The following is a 17,903-nucleotide window of genomic DNA, read 5'->3' as shown; positions in this document are numbered from 1 at the left end:
CTGAGGGTGCTGGTCATAAAATAAACCACCTTCTAAGACCCTCAACAGCACAAGGCTGCCCAGTTATGCAACGGGCGACAGTGATGATCCTTTAAAACAAAGGCACCTTATTAAACGTGGGATTTGAATAGTCATAAACACTTTCCATTTTCGCCTACTAAATTTGTTCAGCATGGATTATACCTCAACATAAAGAAAACAAAAATCCTCACAACTGGACTAATAAGCAACATCATGATAAACGAAGAAAAGACTTAAGCTTTCAAGGATTTCCTTTTACTTGAACCCACAAATCAACACCCATGGAAGCAGCAGTCAAATCAAAGGAGGTACTGCATTGGGCAAGTCTGTAAAAGACCTCTTTAAGGTGTTAAAAAAGCAAGGATGTCACTTTGGGGACTAAGTTGCGCCTGATCCAAGCCACGGTATTTTTAATTGCCTCATATGCATGTGAAATCTGGGCAATGAAGAATTAATGGCTTTGAATTATGGTGCTGGTGAAGAATACTGAATATATCATGAACTGCCAGAAGAAGGAATAAATCTGTCTTGGAAGTACAGCCAGACTGCTCCTTAAAAGCAAGGATGGTGACACTACCTCACTCACATGCCCTGGACAGTCCCTGGAGAAGGACAGACATCATGCTTGGTAAAGTAGAGGCTTAGTGAAAAAAAGGAAGATCCTTAATGAGACGGACCGACATAATGGGCTCAAGCATAGCAATGATTATGAAGATGGTGGAGGACCAGGCAAGGTCGCTATGAGTCAGAACCGATTCGACAGCACCAAGCAACAACAACAAAATTTGTTGCGTTCAAGGGAGAATTCACTTAACTATCAGAGTGAGGAGCTTAGAGAATTTCAAAGTTGGACAGAAAATGACAAAGAAAAAGCCAAAGTTTTTATAGCAAAAATCATGTCATCACCCTCCACTGTCCACAATTTTCAGAGCTACGCTGGAGCCCCTGTGTACAAGAAAACATTTTAATTGCTAGTGTGAGGAAAGGGTAATGCATAGAAACGGGGCAACTATTCTCAGCATTTATAAAAAAGAAATCTTAACAATGCTTAACGACCCATGGACAGTTAAAGTTTAAATAGAAACGTAAGAGAAAATACTATTAATTGAACTGATGAAGAAAGTGATACACAGTCCATTCATATTACTAACAACTTAGCAGAGAGGCTCTCTGACTCCCTATCTGCTTGGCAAGTCCCAAAGAAGAAAAAAACCCGCCCAATGAAATCGCAAACTCCAACTAAAACTAGCACTTAGTGAGACATCCATTTAAAGTCCTGTGAATCTGTGGAACTGATATCCAAAACAGTGTTTGCAAACTTTTTAAAAGATCTAATTTATCCTGTTTTTGTGGCTCTCTTTTCTCATTAACTGACAAATTGATAGCCTAACATTGTCATTGTGAAAATTAACAAACATAAATATTTTGAGAAAATTCTTCACATTTTGGAGGTTATAGAAAATATGCTCTGGATAAATAATTTTACTTTATTTAACAGTGAAAGGTTTTATAGTAAAAAAAACGAACTCTTATTTACTTACTTGTGTAAAAAGTCTGGTTCAGAGCCATGTTCAGACTCGGGTTCCTGAATCTGCTCCCCCATGGGCCGGCTGTTCTCTCGTAGTACGGTGGAAGTAAGCTGTGGCGCTGGCAGGGGTCCAGGAGTCTGAATTGTGCTGTCAGTCCTGTTCAGCCATGTGTTATCCAGACTTTCATCTGTAAAATTCCAGTTGGAATCACAGGATGTCATGGGATGGAGTGAACTCTGGTGACAATTATAGCAGAGACTTCAGCCTGTGGAGTCAGGCTCTGCAGTCAGACTGCCTAATTTGAATCCCAGTTCTACCCCTCACTTATTGTATGACTTTGTGTAAGTTATGAAACCCCCATATTTCAGTCCCAACCTCATCCAGTGGTAAGGGTTAAATGAGGTATTGCATGCAACCGCTCAAATGTTAGTCATTACACTGTGAACTCAAGTGCCTCCATCTTTGACAATGTATTCATCTTAGCACTTGATCTCTCCAAACAATATGGAATTTGAATCCCAGAGACCTTCCCAACCTTCTTTTGTCCAAGCAATAAAAGGTCTATTTCCTGGGCCTCACAGGGGACCCAAGCAGCAGCATTTAAAGCCTGTCTAGCCTTTACTAAGAAATCACAAATTCTCTTGTACAACTGGACACTGGTCACCAAAGAAGTAACTTTTTTTTTTTTGCCAGGTTATACATGTGGGGATGGGTTGAGAGGCTGTTTTCACACCTCTGAGTTTTACCTCCTCAGAGAAGCCTCCTCTGATCACCCCACCCAGCCCACACTTACCATTTTCTTTTAACTTCTAGAGGAAATATAATCATTTTTGCTCACTTAGGCCTTAATTACATACTATCTTGCATTGACAGCGGCTTTGTCACATGCATATGTTATCTCTGTAATTAGAATTCAAGTTCCTTCCAGGGGTCAGGAACTGGTGTTTTAATTCTCCTGAGGGTGGCTTATAAAGATTTGGGCAGATTAATGGCATTATTTACATATCTAAACTATATCCTGACAAAATATTACATGAAGTTTCCACCTATAAAAATTCTAAATTATTTTTTGATATCTAATCTTCGCTTCTGAAGAATTTTAATCATGAAGTATATAGTATGAATTGCATCTCACTGTATGTCTGAGATTTCCAGTATTCTGTCAGATGCTGGTGCACATCCTGGGTTGGCTTTTCTGTCTCTGGAAAGACATACCGACTATCTGGTTAAGGTTAGTCCACTGATCTGAAGCTCACTGCTGAATCTCTTCTTAATCAGCAAATAGACGTGTTCCACAGATGCCTCCTTTACTCTCGAATGGCAATACATATTGCTCCATTAGTGAATTATGGTTAGACTTTATGCCTATTTCTTCTGTGCAAATTTGATAGCAGTGTTGAACTCAGAGTTGAGGATTTGTAAAACATTTATACATCATTTATTATGTGCCAGAGACTGAGCTAAGTGCTTTACAATTAGTCAAATAAATAATGAAATGATACAATACAGCAAAGCACATTCCTGGTACATGGCAAAGATTTGTTGAATACTGACTATCATGAGAAAATGTATTAGAAATATAGAGAAGGGAGATTATTTGAGTAAATAAGCATTTTTACTTTGAAGCTTCTTTTAGTAAGTTTAGGAGTAATTTTTTTTGTTTTAATACAGGAATTTTTACTCTTTTTGAATATGTGAATTCCTATTATTGATCAGATTTTCATGACAAGTCAACTCCTTGTTCCCCATACTCCTAGAGGGTTATAAAACTAGATTTGGCCATTACTGTTTTAATGTACAAAAAAATAAATTATCCACCTGAGTGATAAAACTGGAAAGCTGTTTTAGCATATTCAGTTTGCTGCAGAGGTCTGTCCTCAGTGTGCCAGTATCTCTCCTATATTAAGTACTAAGTTTAATAGAATAGCTTTTATGTCTTATTTTAAATTTTAATATATTAGAGGCATATGGCATGCGGATCAATTTTTTTTTATCATTGTTTCCTGTTTCTCTATGCCTGTCTTCCTCTATGTTCCATCAACTCCTTTTTTCTTGACCCTTTTCTGTTTTTTGGTTTTGGTTTTCTGTCCCACACTCTCTATGCCAAACTTTTTGTCTGAGCCTCTCAGCACACATCAAATATACAAGGAAATCCTGTGCCTATCGCCATTATCTTCCTTCAATAAACTATATGCCACTTTGTTTATCTCTATAAAGTCTGGTTTCCTAGAGTAAAGGTAGTACAGAGGTCCCTAGGCTGCAGAAAATTCACTACAGCTTGCTTGGCCCACCTCACCATTTCCTGTTCCATTGGTCGGCTGGCCTCACAATTTGCATCAGAATTCCAGTTCCATTACCTGGCCAGCCTCACAATTTGCATGAGAATTTCAGGCCCACTGCTTGGCAGCCTCACCATTTTTGCATTAAAATTGCTGTTCCTTTGCCTGCCCTGTAAAAATCCTGGCACCTGTGTGGTATGATTAATGTTGCTGATGTAACCTGTAAGAACTCCCTACTTGTCACCAAAAAACGAAACCCAGTGCCATCGAGTCAATTCCAACTCATAGCGACCCTACAGGACAGAGTAGAACTGCCCCACAGAGTTTCCAAGGAGCGCCTGGTGGGTTTGAACTGCCAACCCTTTGGTTAGCAGCCGTAGCATGTAAAAAAAAAATAACCTTTTTCCCTCCCCCTTGCGAAGCAATCTTGGCGGCAAAAGCCCTGACTGCTTCCTTTCCTTGTACGAAATAAAGGCACCTTTATACTCTGGGTTTTACACTCTCACACCTTGGTGTCTTGTTTAGAGTCACGCTAAGCAAAACCTGGGGTTTCCACCTCGTTTTTTTTTTAACAAAGGTAGACTTACCTTCCACTCGTTTTTTGTGAAGTGGGGGTCGTCCTTTCTTATTCCTTACTGATGAGGTTTTGCTGCTGCTACTTCCACTGTTCACAGACATTCTATCATCTTCACCTCCAGTGACCAATGAATTTCTATAGGAGATGAGTGGAAGCCATACATCTTCCCTCCTTTCCATCATCTGCTCAGTGAGGAATTTCTCTAGGTATGAATGCCTAGAAATATAGGAGAAGCAGCAGTGATTTTTCATGGAAGCAGTTCATGCATGTCATTTATTTTTTTCATGACCTAAATCTCTCTCTGTATAGGTTTTGAAGAATCCCTAAAGACACACATTAAACTGTTAACAGTCATCACCTCTGGGAACAGGGACAGAGAATTTATGATTTCGCTTCATATATTCTTGGAATAATTTTAAACAAGAAAATGCAATACTAAGGGAGTGTTTCTATGTTTCTTCCTTTTCTTTTAAACACTCATGCTCAAAGGAATCAGAGATTTGACTCAAAAACGCCACTAAATTTCCTTCTGAAGCCTCCGCTGAGACTTCCCCTAGCTTCGCCATGCTCCCGCCCCCCTCATAGCCCGCCAAGCCACAACTTCTAACTGCGGTTTGGTCCGACCATGCTGTGGCCCTAACCACAGTCTGAATTTGATGCCAGAATCCTGTGCATGCACGAACCAAGATTTTGGCGCATGTGCAGGACCTGAGGAGCTATGTCCTTAATCTGTCCTTGAACCTGAACATCACCAACGTGATTCAACATCCGGGCCTCCAAATGTGGATACAGGAGGACTAAGGGTGGAGAGTTCTGGGCACCAAACCCAACCCCCAGACACCAATGGAGATAAAAAGCTCCTCAAACCCCTTAGACAGCGAACACATGGCCTTATGGTCGCTAGACCGGCGTTGCTCCTTGTCTGCGCAGACAATAAATTTCCACTTTCTGTTTCCCTTGCAACTGGTAGTGTGGCGTTTGTCTTATTTTGATCAGCTAATGGGACAGGACAAGAACCCTTGTTCGGTTACACTTTCAAAGCTTTCAAACCAGGGAAAGATTTCTGAAAGGGTAGTGTGAGGAGCTTGGTATATCTTCTCCCCAGCAAAACAACCTTTTTTTTTTTTTTTTAAATAATTTTTATTATGCTTTAAGTGAAAGTTTACAAATCAAGTCAGTCTCTAACATAAAAACTTACATATACCTTGCTACACACTCCCAATTACTCTCCTCCTAATGAGACAGCCCGCTCTCTCCCTCCGCTCTCTCTTTTTGTGTCCGTTTCGCCAGCTTCTAACCCACCTACCCTCTCATCTCCCCTCCAAGTAGGAGATGCCAACATAGTCTCAAGTGTCCACCTGATCCAAGAAGCTCACTCCTCACCAGCATCCCTCTACAACCAGTCCCATCCATGTCTGAAGAGGCAAAACAGCCTTTTAACTTGTGAAAATGATAAAAGGCAATTATTTAAAGTCTCTGGAAAACGCCCTAAGGGCAGACAGGAAATGGATAAATATTCAAGAAAATCTACTAAGCCTCAGTAAGAACGGCATGTCTGTTGCATTTGAGCTACAACCTGCTCCCTTCTCTCGTCCCCTCCCTGAACCACAGCTCTGGTTCACTACTCCAGATGCTGTACTCTGACGGAATGTGGCTAAGAAGAGTGGCTCCATTCCCCTATGGGCCATTCTGGCCCTACACTGACATTTCTGAACCCCCTCAGCCCTATATTACAGAACCTCATTCAGGAAGGAGTGAAGATCCATTCTCCCACTTCCCATATGGAAATACTACTCTAGGCACTGCAGGCTGAGATTATGGGGGCTCTGACTGCTGCCACCTCAGCTTCTCATAGGGCAGAAGTTCCACACTGGAACAGGCAAGCTGAAAACCAGGGGCTACCATTCCCCAGTACCTTCTATAGAGCAGAGATGTTACTCTGGGAAAGCAGGATGCTGTCGCTGCCCCCAGCCTGTTCAGTGGCATAGAAGGTCTACCCAGAAGTTGAGGCGGGTGAGAAGGATGAGGTACTCTGCAGCTCTGCCTGCGGGAACTGACTTTATTTGGAACAGTATGTGAAAAATTCCTTGCCTAAAGGCATTGTTGAAAACAACAATGGAGATCTTGATGGAAGGAATTAAGAGGGTGATGTTACTAGTAACCATGAGTGGAACAGCAGAACAGAGTAGAACTATCCCATATGGTTTCCAAAGAGTGCCTGGTGGATTCGAACTGCTGACCTTTGGGTTAGCAGCTGTAACTCTTAACCACTATGCCACCAGGGTTTCCAGAAGTTTTCTAGAACCAGGAAAAGAGACAGCTAAGACAAACCCAAATGGAATCACAGTAGACCTGGGGAGTTGGGAAGACTATGCACATATGTTAAGCAATACTCAATGAGGGGCACACAGAGAAGGGGATGGGGCTGAAAGTATTCCTAAGGCCACACACAGAGGTATCAACAAAGTGAGGAAGTCTTATTGGCACTAGGGGCTTTAGCACAACCTCTGACCAAACACTGGCTGAACAATAAGCTACTCTAACCCAGAGACGACTCCTAGGAAAACAAACTTAAAAAATTCACCTTTCCCTGGCAGTCTAAAAGACTGTGTGCCTGCCCAAAGCTGCACCCTCTCAGGCACAATCAGAGAAGGAACTTCTCAAGCTATGTAAACTCCCTGAACAGTGATTAGAGGCCTTCAAGCCACACACAAATCAAACAATAAAGTTGGTAAAACTAACTGGCTCAGATGGCTTAAGCACAACCCTTGACCAGCAAGTGCTTATACTGACTCATGGGCAACCCCTATGTAGTCAGACCAAAAGATAAAAAAAGGAAAAACCTGATCTGAGCAGGGACATCAGATGCTGCGCACTGTAGGAGACATAGACTTCATAGAGTTCATTCATCCAAAAACCAAACCCATTGCTGTCGAGTAGATTCTGACTTATAGTGATCCTGTAGGACAGAATAGAACTGCTCTACAGAGCTTCCAAGGAGTGGCTAGTGGATTCGAACTGCTGATGTTTTGGTTAGCAACCAAGTTCTGAACCACTGTGTCACCAAGGCTCCCATTCATCCAAAGCACTTAACAAATCAACAAATGATCAAAAAAAATCATCATCAGCTTCGGAAGGGGGAAGGGGGGTCAGGGATCAGTATCCAGAGTAGCTAAATTATTATTATGCAATATATAATATATAATATTTGCAATGTATTATCTAAAATGTCAATTTTTCAGCAAAATAAGACACATAATCAAACAGGGAAATGTAACAAAGGTGAAAAAAGCAGGTAATAAAGATTGCATTTGAAGGGACCTAGATGGTGAATTAGCAGACAAAGCAATTATTATATGTATAAAGAACTAAAAACCATATCTACAGAATTAAAAGAAGGTATTATGATAATGTCTATCATCAAATACAGAGTATCAGTAAAGGCACAGAAATTATAAATATTAAAAAAAGTAGAAATTATGCCCCTGAAAAGTACAATAACAAAAATTAAAAATTCACTAGAGGGGCTCAATAGATTTGAGCTTACAGAAAAAAAAAAAATTAGCGAACTTGAAGACAGGTCAATAGAGATTATGCATTCTGAATAACACAGAAAAAAGAATGAAGAAAAATGAACAGCGCCTGAGAGAAACGTGGGACACTATTAAAGAGCACCAATATATGTGTAATGGGAGTACCAAGAGAGGAGAGAAAGGGCAGAAAAATGTTCAAGGAAATAATGGCTAAAAACTTCCAAGTTTGATGAAAATAATCTATATTCACAAAGCTCAACAAACTCCCACTAGGATAAACAGAAATAGATTCATAAAATGTTAAAAGGCAATAATAAAGAGAAAATCTTCAAAGTCGTAAGAGAAAAGTAACTCACTGTGTACAAGGGAACTCCAATATAAGATTCGGAGTTGACTTCCCATCAGATACAATGGAGACCAGAAGGCAGTGGGACAACATGGTTAAAGAGCTGAGAGCTATTAAACAAGGATCTTATATCCAGCAAAATTATCTTTAAAAACTGAAGGTGAAACAAAGTCGATATCAGATGACAAAAGCTGAAAAGATTTGTTGCTAGCAGATATGCTTTACAAGAGATACTAAAAGAAAATTTTCCAGCTGAAAGTGACACCAGAGAGTAATTACAATCTACATGAAAACAAAACAGAGTGCTGGTAAATGTAATTATGTAGGTCGCACAATATTATCCTTTCTTGTTGTTGTCATCAGATGCCACTGAGTTGGTTCTGACTCATAACGGCCCTATGTACAACAGAATGAAACACTGCCTGGTATCCTCACATTCATTGTTATGCTTGAGCCCATCGTTGTGGTCACGGGGTTAATCCAACACGTTGAGGGTCTTCCTCTTTTTTGCTGACCCTCCACTTTACTAAGCATGATGTCCTTCTCCAGGGACTGGTCCCTCCTGATAACACGTCCAAAGTATGTGAGACAAAGTCTCACCATCCTTGCTTCTAAGGAGAATTTTGGCTGTACTTCTTTCTAAGACAGATTAGTTTGCTCTTCTGGAAGTCCATGGTATATTCAATATTCTTCACCAACACCATAATTCAAAGACATCAATTCTTCGGTCTTATTTATTGCCCAGCTTTCACATGCCTATGAAAAAAAAAAAGAGGCAACTGAAAACACCATGGCTTGGGTCAGGCGCACCTTAGTCCTTAAAATGACGTCTTTGGTTTTTAACACTTTACAGAGGGTCTTTTGCAGCAGATTTCCTCAATGCAATGTGTCATTTGATTTCTTGATTGCTGCTTCCCTGGGCATTGATTGTGGATCCAAATAAAACAAAATCCTTGACAACTTCAATCTTTTCTCCGTTTATCATGATATTGCTTACTATTCCAGTTATGAGGATTTTTGTTTATGTCACAGTGTAATCCATACTGAAGGCTATAGTCTCTGATTTTTATCAGTAAGTGCTTCAAGTACTCAATTTCAGCAAGCAAGGTTGTCATCTACATATCGCAAGTTGTTACTCAGTCTTCCTCCAATCCTGACGCTGTATTCTTCTTCATAAAGTCTAGCTTCTTAGATTATCTGCTCAGCACACAAAATGAGTGTGATGAAAGAATACAACCCTGACGCACATCCTTCTTGACTTTGAACCACTAAGTATCCCCTTGTTATGTTCGAATGTCTGCCTCTTGGTCTATGTACAGGTTCCTTATGAGCATAATTAATTGTTCTGAAATTCCTATTCTTTGCAAAGTTATCTATAATTTGTTATGATCCACGCAGTCGAATGCCTTTGCATAGTCAATAAAACACACGTAAACATCTTTCTGGTATTCTCTGCTTTCAGCCAATATACATCTGACATCATTTGTTTTGCATCCTCTCTTGAATCCCGCTTAGATTTCTAGCAGTTCCTTGTTGATATACTGCTGCAACCACTTTTGAGCAATCTTCTGCGAAATTTTACTTGTGTGATATTAATGATATTTTTAGATAATTTCCACATTCTGTTGGATCATCTTTCTTTGAAATAAGCATAAATATGAATCTCTTCCAGTAGGTTGGTCAGGTGGCTGTCTTCCAAATTTCTTGGCATAGACAAGCAAGCACTTCCAGTGCTACATTCATTTGCTGAAACATCTCAATTTGTATTGTCAATTCCTGGAGCCTTGTTTTTTGTCAAAGTCTTCAGTGCAGCTTGGACTTCTTCCTTCAGTACCATCAGTTCTTGGATCATATGCTACCTCCTGAAATGGTTGAACATCAACCAATTCTTTTTGGTATAGTGACTCTGTGCTTTCCTTCCATCTTCTTTTGATGCTTCCTGCATCGTTTAATATTTTTCCTGTAGAATCCTTCAGTATTGCAACTTGAGGCTTGAATTTTTCCTTCAGTTCTTTCATTTTGAGAAATGCTCAGCGTGTGCTTCCCTTCTGGTTTTCTATCTCTAGGCCTTTGCTTATTTCATTATAATACTTTGTCTTCTGTTCAGCTCTTTTACTTCATCATTTCTTCCTTTCACTTTAGGTACTCCATATCCTAGAGGAAGTTTCAGAGTCTCTTCTGACATCCATTTTGGTCTTTTTTTTCTTTCCTGTCTTTTAAATGACCTTCTGCTTTCTTCATGTATGATGTCCTTGATGTCATTCCACAACCCGTCTGGACTTCGGTCATTACTGTTCAATGCATCAAACCTATCATTGAGATGGTCTCTAAATTCAGGTGGGATATACTCAGGGTTCTACTTTGGCTTTCTTGAACTTGCTTTAATTTTCTTCGACCTCAACTTGCATATGGGCAATGCATGATCTGTTCCACATTTGGCCCCTGGCCTTGTTCTGACTGATGATACTGATATTATCCGTCGTCTTTTTCCACAGATGTAGTTGATTTGATTCCTGTGTATTCTCATCTGGTGAGGTCCATGTGTATAGTCGCTGTTTATATTGTTGAAAAAAGGTATTTGCAATGAAGAAGTCATTGGTCTTGCAAAATTCTATCATGTGATCTCTGGTGTCATTTTTATCACCAAGGCCATATTTTCTAACTACTAGTCCTTTTTCTTAAATGATTAAAAAAAACAACTGTATAAAACAGTATATAAATGATGTTATCGGACTAATAACAGAAATGTAATGTACTTGACAATAAACACAAAGGAAGTGGGTGGGAGGAGAGCTGTATTCGAGTAAGGAAATGAAACCAGATGGTAATTTGAATCTAAGGGAAAAATGAAGAGAATCAGAAATGGTAAATAAGAAGGTTAATATAACAAATGCTATAAATATATTCTAGTTCAACTTTTCTCAACTTCCCTAAAAGACAAAAAATTATATCAAGTAATAACTGTAACAATGTACAGTTGGGTTTGTAACATGAATGATGCAATAACAACATGTATAACAATAATACAAAAGAGGGGTAGGAAGTAGAGTTATAGAGACAAAAAGTTCTCATATTTCAGTAGAATTAAATTAGAATGAATATGAAGTAGATTTTTATACCTTAGGGTATATATTGTAAGCTCCAGAGGAAATACTAATAACAAAAACAACAACAACAAAAAAATCATTAAGAGAATTAAAGTGTTACACTAGAAAATATCCACTTAATACAACAGAAGGCAGTATTAAGGAGTAACAGAGAGGAACAAAAAAACATGAAACATAGAAAACAAAAAGCAAAATGGTTGATGTAAATCTAACCATATCAAATACTCTTTGATGTCGAGTCAATTCTGACTCATAGTGACCCTATAGGACAGAGTAGAACTGCCCCCTAGGGTTTCCAAGGAGCACCTGGTGGACTCGAGCTGCCGACCTTTTGGTTTGCAGCCGTAGCACTTAACTACTATGTCACCAGTGTTTCCATGGTCACATTAGGGACAGTAAATATTTTCTGATCAACATGAAGTCAACATGTTTCCTTACAACTATTACTCATATTTGTATAAAGTTCAACTGCTCCTACAGATTTCTGATTAGTGTGTTATTATAACTGACTCTCCTATCAGTTTGTAAAATTTAGGATCCACTACACTATCATTCTTCTAAAAAGTTTTCTAATTTATTTTAAACAAAACTTATTTCATCAATTTTTTTTGAAAATTACCTATTCCTTTAAACTGTTACAAAACCAAACCAAATCTGTTGCTGTCAAGTCAATTCTGACTTGTAGCGATCCTACAGGACAGAGGAAAACTGCTCCATAGGGTTTCCAAGGAGTGGCTGGTGGATCTGAACTGCTGACCTTTGGTTAACAGTTGTAGCTCTTAACCACTGCACCACCAGGGCTCTAAACTGTTACCAATGATCAAAAAAAAAAATAAAACAAAACAAAATTCTTTAATGGTTAGCAGGAATGGGAGAGGGAGGGAGAGAAAATTACCATATAGATGGAAGACATGTGTTATGAAGGGAAAGGCAATAATACAATATGGGAGAAGTCAATACAACATGACCAAGGCAAGAGAGGACACCGAGAGGAAAGCAAGAATAAAAAGCAACTATGGTAAACTACTACAGCATAGATAATCTTGCAACAATAGAATTAACAAACAAAAATTCACAAATGAATACACAGGTAGGTAGATATGCCAAGAGGTGTGAGAGGTTTAAGGGAGCATACCCACTGGCAGATACAGGTTTGGTGGTGGATATTTCTATATACATGATTATACATATACATATGCTCCTCATATGTTAATATAGACCATACAGCACAAAAGGGGGACAGTCAGGGAAACCTCTTAGGCATACCAAACACCTCACGGGATGAAGTTCCTAGGCTCAGAGGCAAAGGACCACAGACTTGGGGAACATCTGTGTCAACTGGCATCCTACTTTGGTGAGTAGCTTGTGAGTCCCCATCTAAGACACAACTACTGGTCTCTTCCTGTCTGGGGCAAAGGAAGAGTGAAGAAAAGCAAAGGGACCAACGGACCACATGAACCACAGCCTAAATGACCTGAGACCAGAAGAACTAGATGGTGTCTGGCTCCCACTTGGAATCACAACAGAGGGTCTTGGACAGAGCAGGAGAAAAAATGTAGAACAAAAAATCAAATTCACAAAAAATGACCAGACTCACTAGTCTGACAGATACTGGAAGAGCCCCCCCGAGGCTATGGCTCTAAGACATTCTTCTGACAAGGAACTGAAGCCATTCCCAGAGGCCACCTTCCAGCCAAACAATAGACAAGCCTATAAAATAAACAGTAACACCCAAGAGGAACATGCTCCTTAGAGCAATCAATTCTATGAGATTAGAAGGGTAGTATTTGCCCAAAAGCAAAGACGAGAAGCTAGGAAGGAGTAGAAAATCAAGGAGAAAGGAAATGGGGGAACCCAGGGCCGAAATGGGGAGAGTGCTGACACATCATGGGGAATGACACCAAGGTCATGAACACTTCATGTACAAACTATCCAACTGGAATCTAATTTGCTCTGTAAACTTTCACCTAATGCACAATTAAAAAAAAAAAAAAAGACCAATCTTCTTTTGAAACAAGTCAAATAAAATAGAAAATAAAAACTAAAATAAAATTAATACGAAAGGAAAGAAGAAAAAGTTACACAATGGCTAAGCCAATGCTCATATGTCTTTGAATTGCAGGATAAGAAACCATTTCTGTTTGCTTAATTTCATCTCGGGTACCGAAAATTTTTTTTTTTTTTTACTGAAAGGTGAGCAGTGAAAGAACTATAAAAAAAGTTGAAATGAATCTACAGTTCTTTAAAAACAAACTAGGGAAGCCTAAATTATCAATATTTACAAATATTTCTAAATGATTCAAAAACATTTTTCAAAAAATGAAGGTTTAAAGTGTACAACATTGTCATGATAAAAACTATTTCTTCTACAGTGTATAACTTACACAGTCTTTTTGTCTTGTCGAAGCAGTTTAGAAGAAAATTCACTTAGTACTTCAAGGAAAGCCAGATTTGGAGGTGGATATTCTTGTCCTTTCTGATTTTGGTATTTAAAGGCAAATTCTATCCCATCCCTGAAGTAAAATAAAATATCATCTTATTTTTCCAGATAGTTACTATATAGTTCTCTCAAGGGGTTAGAATTACACAACAGTTGGGAAGGCACTCAAATCATCATTGAAGGCAGTGAAATCTGATAAATTCAAATGGAAAAATTATGTTTATTTATAAAGATGTAATTGTACATAATTATTATTTAATTTTATTATTTAAAATAGATCACTATAAACTGTGAAAAACAAACAAAAAAAAGCAAAACAATAACAAAGCTAAATCCCTATGTGTATCTTTTAGGGGCAATATAATGCCATGGTAAGATAATTAGATTGTTAGAAAATTTGCCTCTTAGAGCTGGTCCTGGTGACAAGCAGCTGTGTGATCTTTCTGTAAGTTACTTAAACTGTTACTCAGTTTCCACAGTTATGAGGTTGACCAAATCAATATTACCATCTTTTTTAACTCACGCCTCCCACATTTTTTCACTGACAGCCTGGCCAAGAATATTTTGTTACGCTTTAGTTTCTATATGATAAAAAAATGTTTTTCAAATTACAAATGCTCTCAAGAATCATTATAGAAAATCTCTAAGGTTCTTATAACTGTAAAGTTCTATAACTTGTCACTTTAAAAATGAGGCAAATAACAGTTATTTCAGTTAAATTCAAGTAAACCAGATTCTGTATAACAGAAACCGTTTGTTTAGCTCACTTACTTGTGAAGTGTGGCAACTGCTTCCCGTGTCTTGATCTGGTCCAGCCCAAATGTAAGGGCAAAGCGACGTGCCAATTCTTTAATGCCACTGACATGGGCAGAAGTCCTATCTAGATTGGGACCTTGCTCTTGAACAAGTTCATTAAACAACTGGCAGAAAGAAATAAAGATTAAAAACAAAACAACAAAAAACTATAAGAAATATTTATTTTAGGAATCAGTAATTATGTAGAAGTCATATGGTGAAATGTATGTTTCCCTCCTTGCATTGAAGTATAGCCACCCTGTTTCCCCTAGTTAAGTCATCTACCAATTTCCTGAGTTCATTTTCATGCTAGTTGTCTGAACAAATGTAGACAGTAATTTATTTTTTAATAATAATAAAAGAAAAAGTACTATTTATGAGTTGGAAATAGGAAATATACTACGTATTTACAGAAATATTCCATGTATTTATAAACACATTCTTTGTTATTACTGTTGCCATAGGAATGTCATTATAAGAAATTTTAGAACAATATATGAAATTTAGAACATTTCAGAACTTTGTTTCTACATTTATTTTTAGACAAGAACACTATGAAAAAGAAGACCATTTGGAGATATGGGGCTATGATTTTTCCCACGCAATTACAAAATACACTAAAAAGTTCTTAACCTCGGTGGAGGGGTTTTATACACTACATATATGTTACATATATTCTGTCAAAAAGGAAGAAAAGCCAAATTTAAACAGTTATAAATGTACTAGAAAAATTAATGAAAAACATTAAAAATAATAATGGAGACGGGGAAACCCTGCTAAGCTTCCCTGAAGCTATAAAGGAAGAGGCTGAAGGATTTCATTAGATAAAAACGTAAGATTTATACCTAACAAAAGCTACATTAAACAGAGTTAAAAGGTAAGTGGCAGATATGGAAAAAACGTCTGCACCATATAACAAAGGATAATTAGCCAAACTATATGAAGAACCCCTGTAAATCAATAAGAAAAGAAAGCCCAACAGAAAAGCGGGCACAGGATATAAATAGAAAATTCACACAAGAGAAAGTGTGAGTGTAAAAAGTTACACAATTTTATTAGTAACCAGGAAAAGGTAAATAAAGATAAAGAGGAGACATTTCATTCTCATCAGGTTGGGAAATAAATTTTGATACAGCAAGAATATCAGTAATATATTCTTTGATACAAAGAATAAGAAAAATAGATATTACACATTGTTGGCAAGAGTGTGAAGAAATACACAAACTCAGATATATTGTTAGGTGTAAAATAAAAATGTGGGAACTCCTTGACCCAAGAATTCTACTTCTAGGACTGACGCCTACAAAAATATGATGTAGGTTTATGTCCGTAACAGTGAAAAACCTGCAAACAATGCAAATGTCCATCTACAGGTGAACAGTTAATTACGAAACCTCTGCTACAGGGTACTAAAAATATAAAAGCAATCGTAATACCCTTAGCAAGAAGGCAAGAACAATTTCTTTCAAAAGAGACCTTTTTCTTCCGTATCCTTATCACTGCTATTATCAAACATTTTAATTCATGACAATATGCTCAGCGGTGATAAATATCTCTCTGCTTTAGTTTGTATTTCATTGATTATTAATGAAATTATACCTCTTTTCATATGCTTATTGGTCTTTAAAGTTTTCTCTTCTGAGAAATGCCTTTTCATATCCTGTGCTCACTTTTCTATGCGATTTATTTATCTTTCTTACTGATTTGTATGTAGCATTTGTTATGTATGACTGAAAATAATACTTCCCAATATGTCATTTGTCTTTTAACTTTCTTCAAAGTACTGGTTGATATGCAAAATCTTTTTTTAAGTTTATATATATCATTTTTTTTTACTCTGTGGCTTCCTTCCTTGGGATGAACTTCTCTACTCTGAGATATAAAAATATTCTCTTATAAACTTTTAATTTGTAGTGTTTATACATAATGCACCTAGTATTTTGAGTACATGTTAGGGTACTACAACTAGCTGTATTTCTGTTGATTGAATTGCCCCATCACCATGTATTGAATAAGCCTAATCCTTTCCCCACTGATCTGAAATGAGACCTTTATTATAAATTCAACACCGATATACATAGACATACATATACACATTCTCCCAAATGCCTGGAAATCTCTACTTTAATTTACTAAGAATCTTATGCAATAAAAGCCAACATATTTTATTATTTGGATACTACTGGTGCCTCTACAGGAGTCCTTGGGTAGGAGCAAATGGTTAAACGCTTAGCTGCTAACTGAAAGGTTGGCAATTCAAGTCCTCCCGGAAGTACCTCCAAAGAAAAAACACCTCGTGATTTATTTCCAAAAAATCAGCCACAGAAAACCTTATAGAGCTCAATTATATTGAAATCAACATGGGGTTGTTATGAGTTGAAATGAACTTGACTGCAACTGGTTTGGTTTTGGCTTGGTGCCCCCTTTTTGTTTGAAAATATTTTAAAAATATATTTTTATATTTTTCTTTTAAAATTTCCAGTTTGACATTTTGCATCCTACTTTGGAGAGGGGTGTCTGGAGTATTAAACACTAGCAAGCAGCCATCTAAGATGCATCAATTGGTCTCAACCCACCTGGAGCAAAGGAGAATGAAGAACACCAAAAACACAAGGTAATTATGAGCCCGAGAGACAGAAAGGGCCACAAAAACCAGAGACTACATCAGCCTGAGATGAGAAGAACTAGATGGTACTTGCCTACAACCGATGACTGGCCTGACAGGGAACACAACAGAGAACCCCTGAGGGAGCATGAGAGCAGTGGGATGCAGACCTCAAATTGTCATAAAAAGACCAGACTTAATGGTCTGACTGAGACTAGAAGGACCCCAGAGGTCATAGTCCCCAGGCCTTCTGTTAGCCCAAGGGATTGGACTGGACTATAGGATAGAAAATGATACTGGCGAGGAGTGAGCTTCTTGGATCAAGTAGACAGATGAGACTATGTGGGCAGCTCCTGTCTGGAGGGTAGATAAGAAGGCAAAGGGGGTCAGAAGCTGGCTGAATGGACATGAAAATAGAGGGTGGAGAGAAGGAGTGTGCTGTCTCATTAGGGGGAAAACAACTAGTAGTATATAGCAAGATGTATATAAATTTTTGTATGAGAGAATGACTTGATTTGTAAACTTTCACTTAAAGCACAATAAAAAAAAAAAAAAAAAAAATTCCAGTTTGGCATTTCACCTGGCCCAAAAGTAGATTACCTTAGGATTTCATCTATTTGAAATGTGAACAGGAAAGATACATAAGACATGTCAGAAAGTATCCACAGGAA

At 38.0% G+C, this 17,903-nt stretch overlaps 1 protein-coding gene across 5 annotated transcripts in view; it reads right to left on the bottom strand.

The window, feature by feature from the left end:
• Positions 1-17,903, bottom strand: part of STAG1 (stromal antigen 1) — a 520,715-nt gene that overhangs the window by 16,140 nt on the left and 486,672 nt on the right. For all 5 annotated transcript variants that reach the window (XM_049870475.1, XM_049870474.1, XM_049870476.1 and 2 more), the window contains 4 exons: positions 14,604-14,752; positions 13,777-13,905; positions 4,417-4,622; positions 1,563-1,737 (listed from right to left, as the gene is read on the bottom strand). In XM_049870475.1, coding sequence (XP_049726432.1) covers positions 1,563-1,737; positions 4,417-4,622; positions 13,777-13,905; positions 14,604-14,752 — 659 coding nt within the window. The remainder of the gene's footprint in view (positions 1-1,562; positions 1,738-4,416; positions 4,623-13,776; positions 13,906-14,603; positions 14,753-17,903) is intronic.

The sequence above is a fragment of the Elephas maximus genome, chromosome 26 (genome assembly GCF_024166365.1).
Source record: "Elephas maximus indicus isolate mEleMax1 chromosome 26, mEleMax1 primary haplotype, whole genome shotgun sequence".
NCBI classification, from domain to species: domain Eukaryota; kingdom Metazoa; phylum Chordata; class Mammalia; order Proboscidea; family Elephantidae; genus Elephas; species Elephas maximus.
This window is presented reverse-complemented; position numbering and strand designations above follow the sequence as displayed.